We start from the raw sequence: 26,444 nt of genomic DNA, 5'->3' as shown, positions 1-26,444 counted from the left end.
TTTGCTAAACATCATAGAGATAGGTTTATAACAGCATCTTGTTTTTCACATCTTTATGTTGAAAATTAGCTGTCAAAATTTTTACTGTGGGACGACTAATCAATGACTGGAATCAAGGCAACACAAGGTTTAGACACAAAAACAAGAAATGCTGGAATCACTCAGCAGGTCTGGCAGCATCTGTGGAAAGAGAAGCAGAGTTAACGTTTCGGGTCAGTTTGACCCAAAACGTTAACTCTGCTTCTCTTTCCACAGATGCTGCCAGACCTGCTGAGTGATTCCAGCATTTCTTGTTTTTGTTTCAGATTTCCAGCATCCGCAGTATTTTGCTTTTATACAAGGTTTAGACAGTTGTACAGGCTTCAATTTTTTTCTTTGGGCTATTTAAAATGGCTCTTGATCCTAAAAAGGCAGTTAAAAGTAAAATAAAAGGCATTAAAAACTTTTGGCACCAACATTGTACTAAGTTTTAGGGATGGAGAACGGGCATTCTAGAAGGACTTTCTAATATTTTGTTAATACCAATGATTGATATCAGTGAAGTACAGCACCATTACCAGAATACTAGCATGAAAGTGTGAGTTAGTATTAAACAGTTGTTTAACAAAGTCTTCAAGGTTTTCAAAGCATATGCATTTATTTTGCTCAGACTGGTGGATAGCCAGTGATTGTAAGGATAGTCAACAGCTGAATTACTGAGGACATCTTCAACAGATGCTTCACCTTGGTAAAAGGTGAAACACATTATTTTTTTTTTTTAAAAAGGACTCTTTACTAACATCCAACAGCATCATACTTGCAGGTACACTTATGTGGTCAATATTAGCTAGCCAAGAATCAATTCTCCAGTACCTATGCATACAGAAGTTATTGCTTAAAACACTCATAAGAGTACAGACAGGTTCAGTGACTAAGGTAATGATCTCAACAATATTTTCAAGAGGGTGGATGTACTCATTAGAATCAAATAGAGTTTCTTTTTCAAAAAATAGTTCACAGCTGACTTCACTTCATCTTTAATAATCTACCAGTCAACATGGACTAAATAATTCACAATGGAAGTATGGCAAGATCAAACTCTGCTCAGTTGTTCAGTTTTGTACTATGGTTCCAAACATTAAAGATTTAGTTAAGGGATAACTAAACAGGTGCAACTTTTTTTTTTTTAGTTCTTTCACTGGCCAACAGTGCAATGCTGAGAGCTTCAGCAGAATCTAAATATTCTGCCCGCTGCAGTGCTGGGTGTAAATAATATTTGTTCAGCATTATTGAGCTGTTACAATTCTGCTAAAATTGCTATTGAATTGCTTTGGTTTTCCATGTACCTTGATCTGAAGAGGCAGATATTGTGCAAACAGGATTAGATTAGCAGAACCATAGGGAAAGCATATTGACATACAAGCTTGTACCAGTAAGAGGGTTAAAATAATTCAACCCTTCTTAAAAACATTTTAGGATCAACACTTCGTGGTCTACACAATGAATGAGACAGTTGCCTAGATTCATCCTCCAATCTTCTGCAATGGAAACTGGAGAGTGTGGACTAAAATTAAGTGGAAGTAACTCAACAGATCTGATTTATACAAGTATAGCTTCAGGTCACTAAAGTGGAATTATAGGTGTATTATTGCGCAGATAAGCACATACAGATGAAAATCTGATATGACGACACCAGACCATAAGCCATCAGCATAACATACAAGTATTGCAATGAAGAGATAAAGCCATTTTGATCTTGCATTGAAATTACAGGACAATATTTGAGAACCAATGTGTAGTAATTCTGCCACACAATGACCACCAATGGCAGCAAGCCAAGCTTTTCTCTGCAACTTGGATTACTTGAACTTTCTACATTTAAGTAGCCAATACGGTGTATAGATCTAAAGAAAATCTTTCATTTCTATGCTAGCCAGGTGTTGTGGTTTGGCAATAAGGTATTTTGTGAAACCACTGCTATAATTCTGTAAACAAATTAGTGTCACCATTCTTTTAAGTATAAGACATTACAACCAGCTCCATCCGAAACACACTGCAAGTACAGATTTCAGGTATTATTTAGAAATACTGTTAACTTTCATTGATATTTTTGTGTAAACATAACAGGATCTGATGAATTTTCAAAACAAATTTGAATCATTGTGCAAAATACTCTAGTAAACGAAAATTTGGTGTTAATCATGATCATAAACAAAAGGTCAGGATCCTTTAACCTTGGTGCGTGCTACTTGACATGCATCGCAATCCATGATGACACCTTCAGAACAGCAGTCATGGTGCAATCCTTCTAATTAGATTCTGTGCAAACTGATCAGATGCAAGTGCAAGATTTCTGTGTTTTCCCAGGCAGTTAGTAGAATGGTTCACCTGGCAAAACTTCACAAATCATCATCACCGATTCCCTCAAAGGCATAATTACCATGGAAGTCATTAGCACTGACGTCATTGGAGCAATTAGAAGTGCTAATTCCACGGATGCTAACAGAAGAGAGCTTACTCTGCAAGATGACAAGAGATGGTGAGAATAAAAGCTCAGATGAATAAAATACTGTTTCAGTTGACAAGAATCAAATTTAAAAACATTTACTACTAGTAAAATATTTTATGCCTGCAGAAGCTATTAGGTTGAGATTTTGGTAAAATGAATGAATTGACTAAGTGGATAATTATTAGAGAATTGTGTGTGTAGTGGCTTAGTACACCAACATTTTGTCATCTGTGGTCTAGATTCAAGTCTAGTCAAGATGATGGATGAAAATGTTGCCATCATGGTTGCCAAAGGAGTGCAGATGATGACTGGAAGAGATCCTAATTCAGGACACAGCAATTTTAAACAGCAATCATTATTGTAACTCACGAAAGGATCACCAAATCTTACAGCACAGAAGGCTATTCAATAGGTCATGCCTGTGCTGGCTCTTTGAAGGACTTTTTAAATGCTTACCAATAGGTGATGGCTGCACTGTAGTCAAATTACATAGAGAATAAGTGCACGTTAATGATCATTCATATTTATCATGCATTTTCCCAAGCAGCAGCAGCAATCACACAGATGGTTGCTTAATCCAAATGCAGGCTTTTGCATTGAATTGACAGACCTTTGTCTAGGTATCAGCTCATCATCTAAACTAAGTGACAAAAATTACTTTAATTAATAAAATTAAATCTTCACTTTAGGTTAGCTGGAATAATTTTACTCACCGAGAGCTTGACAATAGGTTCTCTGTTTGAATCAGGAGAATCCTAGAGGAACATAAAATTTTTGAGGGAATGACAATATGAAGTGTTACATCTATTAAGTTAACTGTTTGGATCTTTATTTTTGAACATAGTGCAGCAGTACTGATTTCATAATTGCCTTCACGGGAATACGTACATAAAATCCAGGTGATGTTGCTGCATCTGCGATTGTTGATGCTTTTTCAGTTTATTTTACAAGGTCAGTGGATGAAATACTAAAATTCTATAAGTTAGGTCAAAAATCAAATAGTAAGATTAATTATGGAACTCCAAGAATAGTTTATGCCGTTATCACCACTTTGTGCTCCAAGCTAGGTTACAGGTTATACTGCTCGGATGATTTTACATAGTTCTGGTCATGTTCATTTTTTATATTCCCTCATGGGATGTGGGTGTTGCTGACAAGACTAGCATTTACTGCCCATCCCCAATTGCGCGTGAAGGTGGCGGTGAGCCCCTTTCTAAAAACCACTGCAGTCCGTATGTAGGATCATTCACAGTGCTGTTAGAGAGGGAGTTCCAGAATTTTGACCCAGCGATGTGAAGAAATGGCGATATAGTTCCAAGTCAGTATGGCGTGCGACTAGGAGTGGAACTTGCAGGTGGTAGTGTTTCCATGTGCCTTCTGCCCTTGCTGTTTCTGGTGGTAGATGTCACAGGTTTGGAAGTGCTCTTGAAGGAGCCTTGGCGAGTAGCTGCAGTACATCCTGTAGATGGTACACACTGCAGCCATGATGCACCTGTGGTAGAGGAAGTGAATGCTGAAGGTCGAGGATGGAGCGCAAATCAAGTAGGCTGCTTTGTCCTCAATGGTGTCGAGCTTCTTGAGCATTGTTAGAGCTGCATCCAGGCAGTGGAGAGTATTCCATCAATGCCCTAACTTGTGCCTTTCCTTTCAGCTGCTATGAACACTTTACTCTCAATTTGACTCAATACAATGGCTGAGTCTACATTCAGTTCCACATTGTGCCCAAGTTTATCTTGTGTCTCTTATAGTATAAAGATTAGAACAGCGCATCAGATAAATGTAAACAAGTCATTCACCCGCTCAACCACATCAGGCATGCAGAAAATAAAAGAGGGAGATTATGTAGAAATCTTAGTGAAGGTCAAGCTGTTTAGATGGGAATTTTCAAATATGGTACTGTTGTTGTAAAGCAGGGATGAGAACAGTAGTTTGATACAAAATGATTTCTTCGGGTACTCAGATCACGTTGTCGCCTCTCAAATCGGCATCTATCTCTTGCAGAACTACATGTTTAAATCCCTCAAATCAGGTTTCCGCCCTTCCACAGTACTGAAACTGTTCTCATCAAAGTCACAAATGACATCCTATGCGACCGCACAAGGGTAAACTGTTCCTCCTCGCCCTTCTGTCTGTAGCCTTTGATACGATTAACCACAACATCCTCCTCCAACATCTCTCCACGGTCATCAGCTGGGTGGAACTGCACTCACCTGGTTCCATTCTTAGCTATCTAATCGTAGCAAAGAATCGGCTGCAATGGCTTCTCTTCTCCCTCCTAATTCTCATTTATATGCTGTCCCTCGGCGATATCATCCAAAAACACAGCATGATTTTTCATATGTACGCTGACCCAGCTCTACCTTATCATCACCTCTCAACTCCTCCACTGTCTCTCAATTATCAGACTGCTTGTCTGATATCCAGTACTAAAAGAGAAAGTTCCTCCAATTAAATCTCAAGGCCAAAGCTTTGGTCCCTGCTACAAACTCCATTTTCTAGTCACCGGCTCCATCGCTCTCCCTGAAAATAGTCTGGGGTTGAGTAAGGTTGCACCCTTAGTGTCATACTTGACCCAGAGATGGGCTTCCGATCATATGCACACTGTCACTAAGACCGCCTATTTTTACCTCTAATATTGCCCGACCCGATCCTGCCTTAGGTCATCTACCATTGAAACCCTCATACATGCCTTTGGTATATCTACGCTTGACTATTCCAAATTACTCCTGGCCTCCCCACATCTACTCTGCCATCTTGAGGCCAGCCACAACTCTGCTGCCTGCATCCTTTCTCGCACCAAACCCCATTTACCACATCCACCCTGGTTCTCGCTGATCTACACTGGCAGCTGGTTAAGCATTGCCTCAATATCAAAATTTTCACCCTCTTTTTCAAACTCCTCCTTGGCTTCGTCCTTCCCTATCGCTAGTCTCTTCCAACCTCCAAGAATCCGCGCTCCTCTAATTTAGGCCTCTTGAGCATCCCTGATTTTACTGCTCCACCACTGACAGCAGTGCCTTCAGCTGTTAAGGCCCTAAAGCTCTGGAACTCCCTCCTGAAACCGCCGTCTCTCCACGCTGCTTTCCTCCAAGATGTTTCTTAAAACACTTCCTCTTGAACAAAGCTTTTGGTCATCTGCCCTAATATCTCCTTATGTGGCTCAGTGTCAAATTTTGCTTTATAACGCTCCTGTAAACCATAGTGCCATAGAAAAATTATGGCACAAAAGGAGGCCATTCAGCCAATCTTGTCTACAATGGTCAAAAAAAACTAGCCGCCCAATCAAATCCCACCTTCCAGCACCAGGTCTGTAGCCTTGCAGGTTACAGCACTTCAGGTGCATGTCCAGGTACCTTTTAAAATGAGTTGAGGTTTTCTGCCTCCACCACTGTTCCTGACAGTGAATTCCAGACACTCACCACCCTCGGGGTGAAAAAGATATTTCCTCATATCCCCTCTAATCCTTCTACCAATCGCCTCAAATCTGTGTCCTCTGGTAATTGACCTCTTCATCAGGGGAAACAGGTCCTTCCTGTCTACTCTATCTAGGCCCCTCAATTTTGTACACCTCAATTAAGACACCCCTCAGTCTCCTCTGTTCTAAGGAAAACAACTCTAGCTGATCCAATCGTTCCTCTTAGCTGCAACTTTCAAGCCCTGGCAACATTTTTGTAAATCTCCTCTGTACTCTCTCCAAAGAAATTATTTATTTATTTTAATTTTATTTAGAGATATAGCACTGAAACAGGCCCTTTGGCCCACCAAGTCTGTGCCGACCAACAACCACCCATTTGTACTAACCCTACAGTAATCCCATATTCCCTACCACCTACCTACACTAGGGGCAATTTACAACGGCCAATTTACCTATCACCTGAAGTCTTTGGCTGTGGGAGGAAATCGGAGCACCCGGCGAAAACCCACGCAGTCACAGGGAGAACTTGCAAACTCCGCACAGGCAGTACCCAGAATCAAACCTGGGTTCCCTGGAGCTGTGAGGCTGCGGTGCTAACCACTGCGCCGCCCTTCCTGTATGTCCTTCCTGTAATGTGGCGACCAGAACTGTAAGCATTACTCCAGCAGTGGCCTAACCAGCATTTTATACAGTTCCAGCTTTACATCCCTGCTTTTGTATTCTATCTAAAGCATATTGGGATGTTTTATGACTTTAGGGGCACTATATAAATACAAGGATATGTTATTAACCACCTGCAGACAAGATGCATTTTTTAAAAATAGCATAAAAGAAACCATGGACAAACAGACAATTGGTAACATGTTGCATTTCATATCGTGTTTGGGAGGACAGGAAAAAAAGCTCAAGATCTTTTTTAAATGCACACAGTGGGAATTGGGGATAAGTTATATTTAATTTTGAAATTAAAACTGGACTTTTTGATAGAGATGATGCAGGAAGGCGCTCTGCATGAACATAACATGGGATAAGAGTGACTAAAAATTATCACAATAAAAAGTCCCATACGTTATCAGATTTTTGCATTACAGATCAATGTTTTCTCGTAGTTGTAGTTCCCAGAATAGATTCTGGAGCATTTAATCCTTTAGTGAACACGGCAAGCAAGACACTGGATGGAATTTTAAGTTGTGTCGGAGGCGAGCTCACCTCCACTGGGCATGGAAGCCCGCTGGAATTTTACGTGGGCCAGGCTCTTAATTGGCCTTGGCTGGGTCTTCTGCCCCTGAGGCAGGAGGTCCCGCCTCCAGGAGCTGCTGGCTAATCAGAGGGCTGGCAGCTCTTCAGTCCTAGCAGCGCCATCGGTAGCAGTGACCACTGCTTGGAGTGCACCCAGCCAGGGAAGCAGCGTGGATGCCAGCCCCGATAAAAGGTAATTGGGGTTTTGGACCTAGTCAGGGACAATCTGCTGGGCCCCAGTGAGGGGGTGGGGGGGGGGGGGGGAGAAAGAAAAGAAGAGATTTTGCAGCAGGGGCTACTTGTGCCACTGTGGGGGGGAAGCCACTGTGGGGCACAGGGTGTCTGACCAGAGGCCCCCACTAACATCCCAAACCACAAGGAGACCACCAGGTTTAACTGGATGGTCTCTCCAGGAGGCGAAGTGGCCATCCTCCACTGGTAATATACCTGTGGTGGTGGGAGGTGGTCCTTAAGTGGCAATTAATTGGCAACTTAAGGGCCTCAATTGGCTTGGGGCAGGCAGGTTGTTTGCCACCTCCCCCACCATTGGGAAAATGGCAGCGGGGGCAGGTACGTGACAGGAAAGGCACCCCCCCCACCCCCACACTATTTTATGCCCAACCCCACCTCCCACTCAAGGCAGGGGCTTAAAATTCCGGCCACTGTTTTTACTCATCTTACACGAACATACAAATTAGGAGCAGAAGTAGGCCATTCGGCCCCTCTGGCCTGCTCCAACAGTCAATAAAATCATGGTTGATCTGTTTGTCTCGAATTCCACATTCCCATCTACCCCCGATAACCTTTAATTCCCTTGTCCAACAAGAACCTATCTACCTCTACCTTAAAAATAGTCAATGACCCCACCTCCGCCACCTTCTGAGGCAGCGAATTCCAAAGTCGCACAACCCTCGAAGAGAAAAAGTCTCTCCTCATCTCTGTCCTAAAAGCCCAACCCCTAATTTTAAAACAGTGCCCCCTAGTTCTGGACTCACAAGAAACATCCCCTCCATATCCACCTTATCAAGACCGTTCAGGATCTTATAAACTTCAATCAAGTCTCCCCTCACTCTTCTAAACTCTAGTGAAAACAAGCCCAGTCTGTCCAACCTTTCCTCATAAGATAACCCACTCTAGAGGTGTGCAAAGGAAACCCGACATGAGCCTGAATTCTGGACCCGGAAGACCGACTCCACTCGACCCGAACCAGACACGTCGTCGGGGTCAGGTCAGTTGGCAGGCCTTTATATCAGTACATGGGTAAAGGCCTTGCTACCCAACCTGACCCCAACGGGATATGACGGCATGTGTTGGGTTGAGTTTCCAGGTCCAGTATTTGTACTTGGGTCGAGTTTCCTTTGCACACCTCTAACCCACTCATTCCAGGTATCAATCTAGTAAACCTCCTCTGAATGCCTCAAACGCATTTACATCCTTCCTCGAGACCAAAACTGCACACAGTATTTGAGATGCTGCCTCACCAATGCCCTGTACAACTCAAGCACAACATCCTTACTTTTATTTCCAATTCCTCTCGTAATAAAGGATAACATTCCATTAACCTTCTTTATTACTTGCTGTACCTGCATACTAACTTTTTATGACTCATGCACGAGAACACCTAGATCTTTTTGCACCTCAGAATTCTGCAGTCATTCTCTGTTTAATACACTTTTTTTATTCTTCCTGCCAAAGTGAACAACTTCACATTTTCCCACATTATACTCCATCTGCCAGATTTTTGCCCACTCACTCAATCTGTCAGTCTGCAACCTCCTTATGTCCTCTTCACAACATACTTTCCTACCCATCTTTGGGTCATCTGCAAATTTAACTACCATGCCATCGCTCCCCTCATCTAAGTCATTGATATAAATTGTAAAAAGTTGAGGCCCCAGCACAGACCCCTGTGGGACTCCACTGGTCACATCCTGCCAATCAGAAAAAGGACCCATTTATGCCAGCCAGCCAATCTTCTATCCATGCTAATTTGGTACCCCCTACACTATGTGTTCCTACTTTGCACAATAACCTTTTATGTGGCACCTTGTCAAATGCCTTCTGGAAATCCAAGTACAGTAAGTCAACGGTCTCCCCTTTATCCACAGTGCATGTTACTCCTTCAAAGAAGTCCATTAAATTGGCTAAATATGATTTCTTTCACAAAACCATGCTGACTATTCCCGATTACCTTGAGTTTTTCCACGTGCGCAGCTACAGCCATAACCGCTTAATAATCGATTCTAAAACATTCCTCACAACAGATGTCAAACTAACTGGCCTATAGTTACTGGTTTTCTGCCTCCCACACTTCTTGAATAGAGAGGTTATATTTGCTACTTTGCAGTCTGATGGAACCTTTCCAGAATCTAGCGAATTTTGAAAAATTAACAGCAATGCATCTACTACCTCATTAGCCACCTCTTTTAACACCTTAGAATGAAGTCCATCAGGACCCAGGGACTTGTCAGCCCGCAGCTCCATCAGTTTGCTCAATACTGCTTCCCTGGTGATTGTAATTTTACGAAGTTCCTCTCTTCCTTCCACTTCCTGATTTACAGCTATTACTGGAATTGTTTTTGTATCCTCTATAGTGAAGACAGAAGCAAAATATTTGTTAATTTCATCTGCCATTTCCTTATTTTCTATTAACTCCCCATTCTCATTCTCTAGAGGACCAACATGAACGTTACTTACTCTTGTCCTTTTTAAATACCTGTAGAAACTCTTGCTATCCATTTTTACATTTCTAGCTAGCTTCCTCTCATACTCTAATTTCTTTCTCCCGATTTAACCTTTTAGTTCTTCTCTGCCGTTCTTTCTATTTTGACCTATCATCTGACCTGCCACTCATCTTTGGGCAATTATATGCTTTTTCCTCAAGTTTGATGCTTTCCTTAACTTCTTTGGTTAACCACAAATGTTCTTTATAATAGGAATATACTTATTCTGAGTATTCTGAAATATCCCCTTAAATGTCTGCCACTGCTTCTCTATTGATCTCCTAACCTAGTAACCCAGCTTTCGTGCCCACACAGCTGCCCCTATTTGAGTTTAAAATACTACTCTTAGACCTTCTCCTTTTCTCTCTTTCAAACTGCATGTAAAATTCAATCATACTGTGGTTCTGCTACCTAGAGGTGCCTTTACTCTGAGGTCATAAATTAATCCCGTCACATTACACAAAACCAAGTCTAATATAACCTAAAATAAAATCAAAATACTGCAGATGCTGGAAATCTGAAATAAAAACAAGAAATGCTGGAAATACTCAGCAGGTTTGGCAGCATCTGTGGAGAGAGAAGTGGAGTTAACGTTTCAGGTCAGTGACCCTTCATCAGAACTTAATATAACCTTCTGTCTGGTTGGTTCCAGAATGTGCTGCTCTAAGAAACTATTGCAAAAGCATTCTTATGAACTCCTCATCCACGCTACTATTGACAATCTGAGTTTTCCAGTTTATATTGCCATGATCTTTTTTTTTGCTCCACGGGAATTATTGCAGTGCGCTTTTAAGACTGTAAAAGATCAGTACTTCTTTAAGGCAGCAAGCTCTGGAGTCAGTGAGTGAAAATGCATTCTGGTTGCCAGGCAACAACCATATAGAGAGGGAGAACAGGGTTTCAATGTATCCATTTTGACTTTGAAACTGGCTAGCAGACACACACAGTTGATGGACTGATCCAGCACATGAAGGAAATAGGAGCTCTCCCCGTCAAACTAGACCCTGGGTAGTTTTTTCTCAAAATCCGAAAAAGCTTCAAACCAGATTAATTCCTTAAAGAAAAAAAAGGTTTTTATTCTTTCACAACAAATTATTGATCAGCTGTGTCCATTGCTGGGAAAAAAAGTGTGTAACACTGCAACTGTTGAACTGAACTGTTGAACCCCTATCTCTGGAAGGGTCCTTTTCTCATCGGACCTTGGAAGATTGCAAGTGAACTTGGGCCGTGTTGAATTAGAAGACTGTTTGTCAGAAGCGTAATCTGCAAAGACTTGATTGTTTTTTTCTTTTTTTTGGGCAGCCAATTAAAAACCAAACAACTGTTAGTTTGACTATATGTATGCGTATGCGGGAGTTAGTTTTTTTAAAGAAGGTACAAGGTCATTAGATATTGGTTTAATTTTAGTAGTGTATAAGATCTTAGTTTCTTTTTAAAATTAGTTGATAGTTAATTTGTTGATATCTAAAGATACCCGGTTTGGTTCGCTTCATTCGGGGGTTACTAGATGGTTTCAATTCAGCTGCTGCTTTGATTTAGAAAGCTTAAAGCTCTATGATGCGACCTGTGGAGCGATGGGACTGAATTGACAGTGGGTTGCTCTCACTGCAATCAGAATCATATTTTGATTGGGGGCTTTGTCCTGAGCGGTCATAACAATATGTAGATTAAAATCGCCCATGATTATTGACATCCCTTTATCACAAGCACTCAATATTTCTTCTTGTATACTTCATCTTACATTGTGGTTACTGTTTCGGGGCCTGTAGACCACTCCTACTAGTGACTTCTTTCCCCTACTATTCTTCGTCTCCACCCAAACCGATTCTACATCCTGCTCTCCTTATTCAATTAGGAAACAAAACTGTAAGGTAAATGTTCTAACCAGGAGTGGAGGGGATTTCACAGCTTGCTGGCTTTCTGACCGACGCAGTGAACCATTCATGCGCTTCTTCAGCATCTACAGATTGAAGAAAAAAGATAACATTTCATAAATGTAAATTCCTGTTCAGTCTGAAGGAACATTGTCCACTTGTCTGGATGGGTGGAGCTGCAACACGCAATAAGCTCGACATCCAGGACAAAGCTATTGACTAGATTGGCATCTCATCTACCAGCTTAAACATCTAACTCCTCTACCACTGCTATACCCATCTCCAGGATGCACTGATTGACTCATCATTCTTTGGCTGCACCTCCTAAACACACAACTTCCATCCCTAAAAGAACAAGTGCAGCAGGTGCATGGGAATACCATCACCTCCAAGTCTCACACTGTTCTATTTTGGCCATTTCACCATTCCTTCATCAATGCTAGGCCAAATCCCAAAACTCTATACAACAACATTGTGAGAGCACTTTCACCATATGAACAGCTGTGGTTTCTTCAGGTGAACTAGGGATGGGTAATAAATTGCCAACAATGTCCATATCCCAAGAATGAATCAAAAAAACTCAGACTTCACTGAGCTTTGATGCATTAGTGAAGCATGTGGGTTTTAAAGTATTATGCCACGTTGTACTAGGATCAATTTATTTCTGATAATGCTCCTGAGAGGTTTTTCCCAAGTTAAAGACACTATATAAATATAAGTTGTTGGTGCTGATGCAGATTACTACCATAATATTCAAATCTGTCTCAAGGGACAAAAATAAATGTCTTGCACTTTTTCCACCAATGCATGGATCACAACATCCCACACTTAGGGTTGGATTTCATGCAGGAGGCAGGGTTCCCAGCATCAGGCCAAAAGGTCGGGATAAACCCCGCCTCTGCATTTTCTTTCAGCACCCCGGAGCAAACCTCCGCTTGTCTTTTGGGGTGAAAGTTTAGGAGGCAATCCCTGTCCCTTTAAAGACATAATCAGGATGGGGATCCCGCCCCCAAGGCTGCCAATCAGAGGGACGACAGCGTCACTGGTGGCCACTGCCGGTACTCGGACCCAGGCCCAGCGCTGGAACCCTGGAACACATGTAGGTGAGGCGGGGTCCCAGTGACCAGTCTGGAAGGTCCCGGGGAGGTGAATTGGTTTATGGTGGGCTACTCCGGGAGCCACAAATCGTCCATGGAAGGGGGGACAACTCGCACCCCCACCCCCCCCCACCCAACAAGCCCGCAGGGAGGGCGCTTTTCCAAGGCACCCATCTCCCCCCTCCCCCACTAAGATCCCAGCGGCGGCAGGAAGAAACCTCATCTTTCCTCTGGGTGGGGAGCCCATTGTTGGCCTATCCTGCCGCCGGGAGAATTGGAACCTATAATCCTGGCGTTGGGTTCCGTGGTGACCACTGCCACTTCGATTCTCCAGCCCCCGCACCCCACTGCCGCTGGGAGAACAAGATCCAGCCCTTAGAGTGCAGGATAGGTATTGCTTAAAATTTATAAAAGTCTCTTGCCTAACAAATTTAAAAATAAAAATTTAATTCACCTTCTTTATATTGCCACCTGATTTCTTCACCATTAGCTCATCCACCATTGCTTGCAAAGAAATACTCATCATTATTGCCTAAGAAAAGAAAATCTGTCAGAACAAATTCCAGTCTCAGCAGTATATTAAATTTCTATTGTATTAATGCAAATAGTAGATATGGCATAAAAACTAGATTTAGCATATGGCTACAAAGAATTCTATGACATTTAAGACAACACTGGAGCATTAATGTGCAGTGCCATGACCTGCAATTTAATGCCACCACTTCAGATTCCTGAGCTCAGTCATGTTACGTCAAACAGTGTGGGAGTTGATGGCATTCGGCAGGGGCTGAAAGTGAGAAAATTCTGATGAACAAGTGGCTCTGACTGCTCCTGCACCCAGTGGTACATCCAGATCAGCACCAGCAGAGGCCTGCATGAAGTTCATTTGCCTCTAAGATGGTGCAGAATATAGGAAAAATGGTCTTTTAATACACTAATTCTGGGAAAACTAAAAGGCTGACCCAACACTGTGAAGTAAGATTAACAAAAGACTCCCAGAATTATCAACTGTTTCCAGTTAACGGCTGGTTCTTGGAAGATACAGATCTGTTAAGGCTGCTTAATAAATGGGCCCTGTCTGGCCAGATAAGGAATATCTGGGAGTGTCACCAAGAAAGGCCATGTTTTAAGGCTGAAAAAAAAGGAGCTTGAGCATCTTACTCAAGCTCTAGCCTTTGTAATTAAACTGCAAATATTGCTTAAGAGTCAATTCAGGTGTTAAAATTGTTCATCTTAGTCAAACAATAAAGCAGGTGGAATATGGCCACAATTCCAAGAAATTATGTAAGAGGTTGTGTTTTTGACACCCTCACTAGAAATGATTTGGAAATTTGGGTAAGGTTTTAGAAAAAAGGATATTGAAGACTTCAGGAAGTCGAAGGAATGAATAAGAATTTTAAGAAGGCATGTCTAAAAGTTTATTTTGATACAGCTAAACATTTAAAGGTTACCACATTGTTAGATAACAGTTCAAGTCTCTGAAAATGAAAAAAAAATTACAGAGATAACATACTTGCAAAGTTGGACAGTTGCATACAAGGATAGACAGATGGAATATAATGACAAAGATGGATAACAATGCAGTTAACCTCAGAGATGCCCCAGACGAATGCAGACCACCAAACTCTACCATAATTCAATCTGTACATTTGTTACTGCCACCAAGAGATAGCCCTGTTAAAGCTGTTTACTTTTACAGTTAGATTCATTGCTGATAAGTTATCTACCTAACTTCATAAGAGATTTGATAGAGGTGTTAAAAATAAGGGGTCCAGACAGAGTAGACAGAAACTATTCCCACTGGCAGAAGGGTCGAGATCCACAGGACACTGATTTAAAGTGACTGGCAAAAAAGCGACATGAGGAAAAACATTTTTTGAAAAAAAAAACGCAGCGACTGGTTACAATCTAGAATGCACCGCCTGCCAGCATGGTGGACACAGATTCAATTGTGGCTTCAGGTGCTCATCCAATTCCCTTTTGAAGACAAAAAGATTGCAGGACTATGGGAAAAGGGCTGGAGTGAAACTACCTAAGTTACTCCTGCCGAGAGCTGGCACAGACACGAAGGGCCAAATAGCCTCCTTCTGTGCTGTAATAAATTCAATGAAATTATCGAAATATTGAGTTTAAGTATTAAGAAGCAAGATCTAGTTAATGCGGAGATACTGCAATATACTTAAATCTCACAATGTTTGAAATGTTTTAAACTAGTTAGCTAGTACCTACCTGAGTACTTTGGGAATTTCCCAGTGCTTAACTTTACCGCTGCATTAACTATGCTTTCAGAGGCATTAGCAATTTAGTTCATGGATTTCTGTGTTTGAAAGTCTTTAAAGACTTTGGCTGTGAGACGTTAACTACACCACTCACTATTACACTGTATCTTTGTAGTGAGTGGCTTGGTTTGTGTACCTGTTAACGTACTTTAGATTGGATAATGTTCAAAGGCATGCTAAATTTTAGGCATATCATTAACAGATATTGAAGATAAAGCTTCAGCCAATTTATTTATGTGGAATTGAAGTGAATGGATTAAACGTTATGATAATCTTTGATTAATAATGCTTGTAATATTAATGATTTACTGTTGCTAGTAGTATGACAGATCTAGGAGACATGGAGAGGAAATGAGAGAACAAAATATCATCTAGCCAACATTTACCACCTCCCTTGGACACCCTAAAGGCTTCTTTAGTCAGCTGTAATCACTAAACAGAAAAAAATTCTACTAGTGTTCAATAGTTGTCAAAAATCTTAACTGTAGTGGCCATACAAGTTTACAGTATGAGTGATGTGTGAAGTTTGTTGCACGTAATATGTTAAGTATGGCTCCAGCAATTTTTTCCCCCCGATTTACTTCACACGAACCATGACACATAAGGTACCTAGATATACTTGAGAATATTGTAGACTAGGAGTTCTCAACCTTTTTGCTTCCGGGGCAACCCCCACCCCCACCTTCCATGGACCTGCACTGATAAGTATTTATCCTGTATAAAATTTAGCTAAACAATTAAACATATAATTATTATTTTTGGTTTAATTAACGTGAAACTTGTTGCTGGCGGCGAAAGAGAGCGCATATATGTTTCAGGCTGACATTATATCAGAACTGGTCACCAATATGAAACATGAACTCTTTCTCTCTTCACCTGCTGAATGTTTTCCAACCTTCTGTGTTTTTAAATTTCACATTTCCAGCATCCACAGTATTTTGCTTGCTTGTGTACATCTGCTTGTATGTGGGATCTTAAAAGCACAATAAATCACCCCCCTTCCCAAGAAAGGTTATACAGCGGAAATTTACAGATGAAAATTTAAAAAAAGCAACATCTGCATTGTGAAAGGGGGATAAAGCTATAAAATGATGAACGCATGACGTGAAACTCATGCATTAGGAGTGAGTCACCCATGTTGGCTTAAACTTGCCACTTACTGACGATTAAACACTGCTTATTGTATTGAGAAGGACTGCAATCCCTCACTCCTTGTGATAAACATGACGCCCATCACTGCCCCAAATCCTTTCCAACTGCTCATTTCCTGCTGTGAATGTGGCCCAACTGCCTGCAGATCAAAGCGCTGGATATGGGGCTCTGAGGAGCATTGTAATTACAAAGGTATGAAAACTGAGTTAACTAAAGCATACTGGGAAAATAGAATAAAAGGCAAATAAAAGGCAGGTAAGCAGTGGCAAACATGGAGATATTTCATAATTCTCAAAGTCATAATTTATTAGGTGCCAGAGAGAGGGAGGGGGAAAAAAGCGAGTGGGAAAAGAGCGAAAAAAGTCTTGAGGAAAGATTGAGCAGACTGGACCTTTACTTATTGGAGTTTAGAAGGGACAAGAGGTGATTTTATCGAAACATGCAAGATTCTGAGAGGCCTAACAGGTTAGCTGCCGAGAGGGCGTTTCCCCGTGTTGGGGAACCTAGAACACGGGGGCATGGTTTCAGAATAAGGGGTCACCTATTTAAAGAGGAACTTCCTCTCAGGGCCATGAATCTTTGTAATTCTCTACGCCGGAGACCAGTGGATGCTGAGTCACTGAATATATTCAAGGCTGCGATTAACAGATATATTTGAACCACAGCCCAGTCAAGGGCTATGGGGAATAGGCAGGAAAGTGGAGTTGAGGCCATGATCAGATCAACCATGATCTTATTGAATGGCAGAGCGTGCTCGAGCAGCCGTACGCCTACTCCCATTTCTTATAGTATGTTCTTATCTGTTCCTTCAAGTGCTACAGCTCCAGCACCACTAACATGCTACTGTTCAGTGCATACAGGCTCTCAAAGTAGACAAACATCAGCAGCGCTGCTGCATTTAACACTATACATGCATGGCTGAGAAAAAGGAGACAGTGGCTGAAAGACAACAAAAAACATCTGGTGAACAGTTGGATTTGCTATCAGTGGTGGCATAGGAAGTGGAAGACTAATTGCTGTTTGGATGGGAAATGTGGCAGTTTGCAGGTATGGTGCAGAGTATTTTGGCAGATCCCCTCAAAACACTCTCACGGACCCCTGATTCAGAAACCTTATTCTGAACTTGTAAATACAGTTGGATCAGACCACACAACAATGGGACTGGTGTTGGCAGGTCAAGCATGGATATTGAAGTGCAAAGAATGAATGAGGTTAGAAAGCATCCAGGTACCAGAGCTGAATGGCTGAAAATATGACTGCATATTTGCATTCTGAGAGACAGTTGCAAAGAGAGACAATGGGAGTGCTCCCTGATTCAATTAGCGAGATTGTTTTTGTCAATAGTGATGATCAAAAGACATCGAGAGCCAGCACTCCACTCCCCTGCCCCGAGTGTAACCGGAGAACTTTAAAAATCAACAAAACTCGCAGACGATGCTGTTTCAAACAAAGAGCTGGTCACATGACTAACCTGCTGGCCAACCTAGGAGCGGTTTGAATTGTGCCTCACAGAATGGTTTGAGGCAGACTGCAATTGAACTTAAAGAAGAAAGCAATGCTCTCTCCCAGTCTCTCTCTCCAGAAAAGTTCCAAGGACCCACGAAAGCAGCTTAAGCCTCATGACAGAGGACCTTTTCAGCCTTCTGAGCTAGCGAGAGGCATGCATGGTTTTGTGAAGGGGAGGTTGTGTCTCACTAACTTGATCAAGTTTTTTGAGGAAGTGACGAAGATGATTGATGAAGGAAGAGCAGTGGATGTTGTCTACATGGACTTCAGTAAAGCCTTTGACAAGGTCCCTCATGGCAGACTGGTATAAAAGGTGAAGTCACACGGGATCAGAGGTGAGCTGGCAAGATGGATACAGAACTGGCTCAGTCATAGAAGACAGAGTAGCAGTGGAAGGGTGCTTTTCTGAATGGAGGGATGTGACTAGTGGTGTCCCACAGGGATCAGTGCTGGGTTCTTTGCTGTTTGTAGTATATATAAATGATTTGGAGGAAAATGTAGCTGGTCTGATTCGTAAGTTTGCGGACGACACAAAGGTTGGTGGAGTTGCGGATAGTGATGAGGATTGTCAGGATACAGATCGGTTGGATACTTGGGCGGAGAAATGGCAGATGGAGTTTAATCCGGACAAATGTGAGGTAATGCATTTTGGAAGGTCTAATACACGTGGGAAGTATATAGTAAATGGCAGAACCCTTAGAAGTATTGACAGGCAGAGAGATCTGGGCGTACAGGTCCACAGATCATTGGTGGATAAGGTAGTCAAGAAGGCATACACAATGCTTGCCTTCATCGGTCGGGGCATAGAGTATAAAAATTGGCAAGTCATGCTGCAGCTGTACAGAACCTTAGTTAGGCCACACTTGGAATATTGCGTGCAATTCTGGTCGCCACACTACCAGAAGGATGTGGAGGCTTTGGAGAGGGTACAGAAGAGGTTTACCAGGATGTTGCCTGGTTTGGAGGGCATTAGCTATGAGGAGAGGTTCGATAAACTGGGATTGTTTTCACTGGAACGACAGAGGTGGAGGGGTGACATGATAGAGGTTTACAAAGTTATGAGTGGAATGGACAGAGTGGACAGTCAGAAGCTTTTTCCCAGGGTGGAAGAGTCAGTTACTAGGGGACATAGGTTTAAGGTGCGAGGGGCAAAGTTTAGAGGGGATGTGAGAGGCAAGTTTTTTTTTTTTTTTTTACACAGAGGGTGGTGAGTGCCTGGAACTTGCTGCTGGGGGAGGCAGTGGAAGCAGGTACGATAGTGACGTTTAACAGGCATCTTGACAAATACATGAATAGGATGGGAATAGAGGGATACGGACCCCGGAAGTGCAGAAGGTTTTAGTTTAGACAGGCATCAAGATGGGCGCAGGCTTGGAGGGCCGAATGGCCTGTTCCTGTGCTGTACTGTTCTTTGTTCTTCTGGTACCAGCGAAACAAATTGGAAAGTGTGCGCTGGGCCCCAACAAGAACTCCAAGACTTAACTCCAATCAAGGACTTTACATCCAAACTAAAGACAGTAACTGAATTCCATTTACTAATGCAAACCGCGCCCCCCCCCCCCCTTTATTCTTTCTCCCTCTGTATACATTTGTGTGTTTATCACGTATGCATGCTAGCGTGGTTCCGTTGCGTTTTTTTTTAAAAGTAATTTTAACTGAGTTAGAGTGTTAAGGCTAATAAACTTACATCTTTCTTGTTTAAACCCAAGAAAACATGTCTGGTTGGCTCATTTACAATTACAATTAGAGAGCAGTGAGCAAGGACTCAGAGGTGAAGCTAAAAACTGTTTCAAAAGTTAAACCCTGTTATGGCCAAACCAGGAAAGTGGTGACCCCTTCCTCACCCATTCATAACAATATGAGTAGACATATCTCAGCTAACCAAGCTATTTGAAAGGAAATAAACACGTTGGACACGTACAGCCTGTAGTTTCAGTGGAATGTGAATTTTACCTGAGATGGAGTTTGCACAAAGCTTTGACTTTATTTCAGGGCTTTATAGGAAAACCTACCACTTTGAAAGTTCACAACATAACGATATGCTCCTTTCATAAATAAAAACATAAAGTGCTGGAAATACATAGCATGTCTGCAGCATCTGTGGAAAGAAAAACAGTTAACGTCTCAGGTCTGTGACCTTTCATTGGGTTCTGATGGAAGGTCACCAACCTGAAATGTTAACTCTGTTTCTCTCCACAGATGCTGCCAGACCCGCTGTGCATTTCCAGCACTTTGTTTTTATTTCAGATTTCCAGTATTTGCAACACTTGGCTTTTATATTAATATGCTCCTTTCCATTTCCATTTTAAGTACAATACTTAGTGTCGTTATGCATAACAGCCTTTATGTAGTAGATGCTGTCCATTACAGATTTTACAGTTTATTTGATAACAGTATCAACTACAAAGACTCCTAACCATCTTCCATCTGTACAGAGCATTAGAAGACAGCACAGGGAGGCGGTGGTGTCGTGGTATTGTCACTGGACTAGTAACCCAGAGACTGAGGGTATTGCTCTGAGGACATGGGTTCGAATCCCGCAACAGCAGAAGGTGGAATTTGAATTCAATTAATAAATCTGGAATTAAGAAGCTAGTCAAATGATGGCCATGAAACCATTGTCGATTGTTGTAAAAACCCATCTGGTTCACTAATGTCCTTTAGGGAAGGAAATCTGCGGTCCTTACCTGGTCTGGCCTACATGTGACTCCAGACCCACAGCAATGTGGTTAACTCTTACATGCCCTCTGAAATGGCCTAGCAAGCCACTCAGTTGTATCTAACCACTACAAAGTCAATAAAAAGGAATGAAACCAGTTGGACCACCCAGCATCGATCTAGACACCGGAACCTTCACTGTCGCTGGGTCAAAATCCTGGAACTTCCTTCCTAACAGCACTGTGGGTGTACCTACCCCACATGGACTGCAGTGGCTCAAGGCGACAGCTCACCACCACCTTCTCAAGGGCAATTTGGGATGGGCAATAAAAGCTGGCCTGGCCAGCAACGCCCACATTTCATGAATGAATCTTAAAAAAAACCCCAAGTAAATGAAAAATTCACTGATGAAATTCCTAATGAGGATCTGGGGGAAATTTGGAGACTAAGGCTCCATCACAGAACGATACGATGAGATGAAATTCTGTCCATTCCTTGCAGCAGAGCTTCAAATCTCAACTGTACTATGAAATGAAACCTTGTCTCTTTTCCAAAGGATAAGGAAAGAACAGCTAGGTCTTCTGGTGAAGCTTGAACACATCTGGTAGATTTACAACACAGGAAGTACTCCCCATCTATATTATAAATAAAAAAGCTAATCTCTTGTAACACTAGTAGATAAACCTGCCATTTTTTTTTTGGCTTATACTCAAACGATATGGTTTACAAACATCTTGTACCTATAGCAACCTTGTTAATTGGTGATTTGGGTAACATCCAAGAAAATGTGTTAGCAGTAGCCATATACTGAGTGATAGCGGTGTTTCCCAATTTAGATTCTCACACAGGCAAATCCAATTAGCAGAAGACTACCAGTCCAGAAATTAAAATGAGACCAGTGTCCAACCAAGAGCACAGTAAAAACCCATAAAAAGCAGGATTGGGAATGTGCTTTGTACATAAGAGTTTTAGACTTGTAGCTTGAGCTTGTCGACTGAGCTAAAATGTATCCATTATTAGGGGTACAGAATCCTAAACAGTGCAGGAGATGATACTGAGGGAAAAGGATGGCCATGGATAGTGTTACAAAGAGAAAAGTCCATCAGGGAAGTACTAGCCCTGAAGCCACCTTCAATTTAAAAAAAACAAACTGACAATATTCCTAAACAAATGATTTATTCAAAAATTATACTGACAAAATTTCCCACTGCATTGCTGATAGTCAATTTGGAGCACGGTTATGATATTTAACTGTCAAGTTGGCCCAGCCCTTTAAGATCATTTCTATAAATAGTCAAATCCAAGTAACAGTAGCTGAATCAAAGAACAGTAGCTGCTTGTAAATATCATTCCCAAATTGATTACTTTTTTCTCTTGGAGTAATTTGCTTCTCTAAGATTTACACACACATTTTAAAAATACTCTCCTTAAGCTTATTGTTGCTCTGCCACACAATTACACTTCACTTAAAAACAGCCCAAATGCAATCACTGTTGCACGTGCAGGGTAGATTCACTGAAGCAAAATCATCCTACACAGCAATCCAGCTGAGTACAAGGACATGTATATCACAGGAGTTCTATGATTCAATCATTTAAGCAGTGACGAAACAAGCAGCTCGCCCACTTTTCTTACTGGGACACCAGAAGTAGAACATTTTATTGTTTAAAAAAAAAAATCAAATCATGTGCCTTACCTGGGGGCTAGAAATGGTCACCCATTGGAGTCGGTCTTTGCTCATCAAATACTCAAAAGCCAATTCCAATTTGGTCTCGGTCTTTCCTGGGCTATTTGCTGTACCATTCATCAGTGGAACCTGCTAACATTTAAATAATAATTACGATTAAAAAAATGCAAGAGTCCGAGGTGACTAAAACAGATTATAAAGCATCGAAATTTATAGTTCCCGTTAGCAATTTGGTTCACAGTAATCCGAACATGACAGTTTTTAAATATAAGCAGCTCTTATTTAAGTTTGGGTCAGATCGGGCCGCTCTTCCGGGTCCGGCATTCGGGCTCAGGTCAGACACAGTGACAGCCAGGACGTCAAGGTGGGAAACGTGCATTTGGACTCCACACCAGTCTGCAGTGAGCAATTCCATCCAAGGTAGAGCACAACCTCTTCAATAAAGTCGACTATATTCTGGTGGTTGGGAAGAAGTCAAAGGACTTGGGCCGGGTCTGGCTCAGGTTGGATGTGGTTCTGTCAGGCTCAGGTCGGGTTTCATTTGCCTTTACCTTGAAGGTGAATGCATTTCAAGAATGGGGATGACTATAACTGTAAGAACCCATCCACCAGCATTCCTTATTCAAATCACCTGCCATCAGGGAAATAGACCACAGTACCAAAGATGCACTGAAGTAGGGCTCAGATGTATGGACTAGCTTAGAACAATAGTACTAGGAAAGTGCTCATCATTTTAAGCAAGGGAATAATACTTCAAGAAAAGTGTGACAACCGCAAATAGTCTGGACAGAAACCCTGCACAAATTGGTTTGGAATGTGGTAACCATGCAAGTGGCTCCAATGCACCTGCTCGGTGAAGCAGCAGCACAGAAATGTACATTTAAAACTACTCGATAGGATAATGATGTGCATCTATGTTGTAAATGGAGGGACTGCACTCAGTTTTGAAGTGTTGCTGCTCACCATGCTGCTTGTAAGGAGGATACTGGTATCAGCTGTTAAATCATGAGGCCTGAAACTCTCACTTATCAGCTAGTAACTAACTAGTAACCATTTTCCTTGGGAGTGGGGTAAGAGGGGAGAGGGAAAACAAAAACCAATATTTATCTGAGGGTCATGGTGGCTTCAGAAGGACATACCTAGCATTGGAAACAAGTGCATAGCAGACTTAGTAGTCCGATATGTGAGCCAGGCTGGTACTTCAGGGAATTACTTTTACTATTCAGGATGTGGAAAACGCTGGAAATACCTTATTTAGTACCACCACCTGTCGCCCCAAGTAGAGTGGGTTGCTTTCTTGAATGTAGCATTTGTACAAAACGAGTGGCTTGCTGGACCGCTTCAGAGGGCATCAAGTCAACCACATAGGTTGTCAGAAAGGTCGGAGTAGCAGCTTTCTTCCCCGAAGGACATCAGTAAGCCAGCTGGAGTTTTACCATAATCCAAAAGTTTTCATGGTAGATTTTCCAACTGTTTGCAGATTACTAAATTTGTTATGCCAGGATTTGAACTCAACTTCTAGGTCACTAATCCAGAACTATAACTACTTCACTTAAACTATATTAGAACACTGCATCCAATAAAGGTACCTGAAGGAATAGACATGTCACCAAAAGCTGGGATAATCAGCATCATTGATGCCGATCGAGGGATAGATGTTGGTCAGGACACTGGGAACATTCCCCCGCTCTTCTTCGAATAATGCATAAAGGCTGATGGAGCCCAAGTTTAATGCCTCGTCCAAAGGACGACAGCTCCAACAGTGCAGAACTCCCTCGATACGGCATTCAAATGTGTCTAGATTATGTTCTCAAGATACTGGAATGGAGCTTGAACCCAAAATTTTCTCATAAATGAGGTGATTGTGGTACCATTGAGTCAAGGTGTCAAGATTATTTTGAAAGTTACTTAAGAAAATCAGTAGTCTAGACATTATTTCAATAAAACTGTAATGTTTCTTGGGTTACACAGGATCTGTAAATTGTCCTAGAATATTTGAAAGCACAAAAGAAACAATGAATTTCAAGCAATTTAAATTGAAGTGTTTGAGAAGAGTCCAGCGTTTAATTTTAACAATCTTTCAAATAAGTGCAAAATTTCCTGCAACGTGTTTGCAAATAATTGGTCAGTAAAATGTTTAAAAACCTTCCTGTAATACTTACTGAGGAAGTAACACGCCAGCATCTCATGCGTGTGACCTTGAAACAACCTTCTTTGATTTGGTCGTTGGGCAATTTGACATGAAAATTCAGTTCATTATTACCAGCGCTGACTATTACATGACAACCTTTCTCCGGAAAATCAGTGATGCAAGCGTCAAACTTGATATATCCATAATACTTTAGCGTTTGGGCCAGGTTGATGAACTGCACAGAAACACAATTTACATCTTCAAAACTGGGCCTTCAAGGGCGACAAAATCCTTTATTAATATGGAAGACAAAATGATGCACATTACAAAAAATACATATAAACAAACAGATGGAACCTTACTTTCTTAAATCAGGAAAGCAGGATAGTCTACAACATGGTGAAATATTCATTTTTACATTTACAAAAATATAGAACTTGCATCGTGCCTTTCATGACCCCTGAATTTTCCGAAGCACTCTATAGCCGATGAAGTACTTTTGAAGTGTAGTCACTGTGCTAATGTGGAAACCATGGCAGCCAATGTGTCTGCAGCAAGGTCCCACAAACAGCAATGAAATAAATGACCTGATTATGTTTTTAGGTATTGGTTGACACTGGAAAAAGGAGACGGATTAAAAAAAAAATAAAAGGCTACTGAAATATTTGTATTCCAGCTCCCTTGAGATGAAGGCCAAGAAGTGGAAGTTATGCTACAGTTGTATAAAGCTCTGGTTAGACTGCCTCTGGGAGTACTGCATTCCCCAGGAAGGATATATTGGTTTTGGAGGAGATAAGTGCAGATTCACCAGAATGATACTAGGACTAAACAGGGTTTATGAAGAGAGGTTGCATAGACCAGTCTTCTATTCTCGAGTATAGAAGATTAAGGAGTGATCTAATTGAGATACTTAAGATGACCAAAGGATTTGATAGAGTAGATAGAGAGAATATATTTCCTCTGGTGGAACAGTCCAGAAAAAGGGGAAACAACATTAAAATTAGAGCTGGGCCGGTCAAGGGAAATGTTTTCGAAAGAGCTTAATCAGAGGCATAATCAAAAAAGTTAATACTGAGCCAAAGGACACAAATTGGAGATGTGATCAAAAACTTGGTCAAAGGAGGGTGGGAAAGGAGAATAGAGGGGTAATTTGGTTCAGGAGTGGAATTTCAGAGCATGGGTCAAGAACAAAGAAAATTACAGCACAGGAACAGGCCCTTCGGCCCTCCAAGCCTGCGCCGATCCAGATCCTCTACCTAAACATGTCGCCTATTTTCTAAGGGTCTGTATCTCTTTGCTTCCTGCCCATTCATGTATCTGTCTAGATACATCTTATAAGACGCTATCGTGTTCGCATCTACCACATCCGCTGGCAATGCGTTCCAGGCACCCACCACCCTCTGCGTAAAGAACTTTCCACGCATATCCCCCCTAAACTTTTCCCCCCTCACTTTGAACTCGTGACCCCTAGTATTTGAATCCCCCACTCTGGGAAAAAGCTTCTTGCTATCCACCCTGTCTATACCTCTCATGATTTTGTACACCTCAATCAGGTCCCCCCTCAACCTCCGCCTTTCTAATGAAAATAATCCTAATCTACTCAACCTCTCTTCATAGCTAGCGCCCTCCATACCAGGCAACATCCTGGTGAACCTCCTCTGCACCCTCTCCAAAGCATCCACATCCTTTTGATAATGTGGCGACCAGAACTGTACGCAGTATTCCAAATGTGGCCGAACCAAAGTCCTATACAACTGTAACATGACCTGCCAACTCTTGTACTCAATACCCCGTCCGATGAAGGAAAGCATGCCGTATGCCTTCTTGACCACTCTATCGACCTGCGTTGCCACCTTCAGGGAACAGTGGACCTGAACACCCAAATCTCTCTGTACATCAATTTTCCCCAGGACTTTTCCATTTACTGTATAGTTCACTCTTGAATTGGATCTTCCAAAATGCATCACCTCGCATTTACCCTGATTGAACTCCATCTGCCATTTCTCTGCCCAACTCTCCAATCTATCGATATTCTGCTGTATTCTCTGACAGTCCCCTTCACTATCTGCTACTCCACCAATCTTAGTGTCGTCTGCAAACTTACTAATCAGACCACCTATACTTTCCTCCAAATCATTTATGTATATCACAAACAACAGTGGTCCCAGCACGGATCCCTGTGGAACGAACACCAC

The 26,444-nt window shown here is 41.8% G+C and overlaps 2 protein-coding genes across 7 annotated transcripts in view; one reads left to right on the top strand and one right to left on the bottom strand.

Moving 5' to 3' along the window:
- Positions 1-26,444, bottom strand: part of snx17 (sorting nexin 17) — a 112,833-nt gene that overhangs the window by 15,438 nt on the left and 70,951 nt on the right. For 3 of the 6 annotated variants that reach the window (XM_068026048.1, XM_068026046.1, XM_068026047.1), the window contains exons 10-13: positions 24,281-24,484; positions 22,128-22,250; positions 13,291-13,368; positions 11,751-11,825 (exon numbers count right to left, since the gene is read on the bottom strand). In XM_068026048.1, the coding sequence (XP_067882149.1) occupies positions 11,751-11,825; positions 13,291-13,368; positions 22,128-22,250; positions 24,281-24,484 (480 nt within the window). Of the gene's footprint in view, positions 1-246; positions 2,499-3,201; positions 3,244-9,551; positions 9,731-11,750; positions 11,826-13,290; positions 13,369-22,127; positions 22,251-24,280; positions 24,485-26,444 lie in introns of those variants that run through there. The other 3 variants (XM_068026045.1, XM_068026044.1, XR_010972049.1) reach the window with 3 other exon arrangements.
- LOC137353553 (RNA-binding protein 25-like) overlaps positions 25,062-26,444 on the top strand; it is a gene marked incomplete at its 3' end in the record, with an annotated part of 5,270 nt that continues 3,887 nt past the window's right edge. Inside the window, exon 1 of the mRNA XM_068019923.1 lies at positions 25,062-25,124. Within this exon, the coding sequence (XP_067876024.1) occupies positions 25,062-25,124 (63 nt within the window). The remainder of the gene's footprint in view (positions 25,125-26,444) is intronic.

Source organism: Heterodontus francisci, chromosome 3, assembly GCF_036365525.1.
Source record: "Heterodontus francisci isolate sHetFra1 chromosome 3, sHetFra1.hap1, whole genome shotgun sequence".
NCBI lineage: Eukaryota > Metazoa > Chordata > Chondrichthyes > Heterodontiformes > Heterodontidae > Heterodontus > Heterodontus francisci.
The sequence above is the reverse complement of the archived record's forward strand: the minus strand, read 5'-3'. Positions and strand labels throughout refer to the sequence as shown.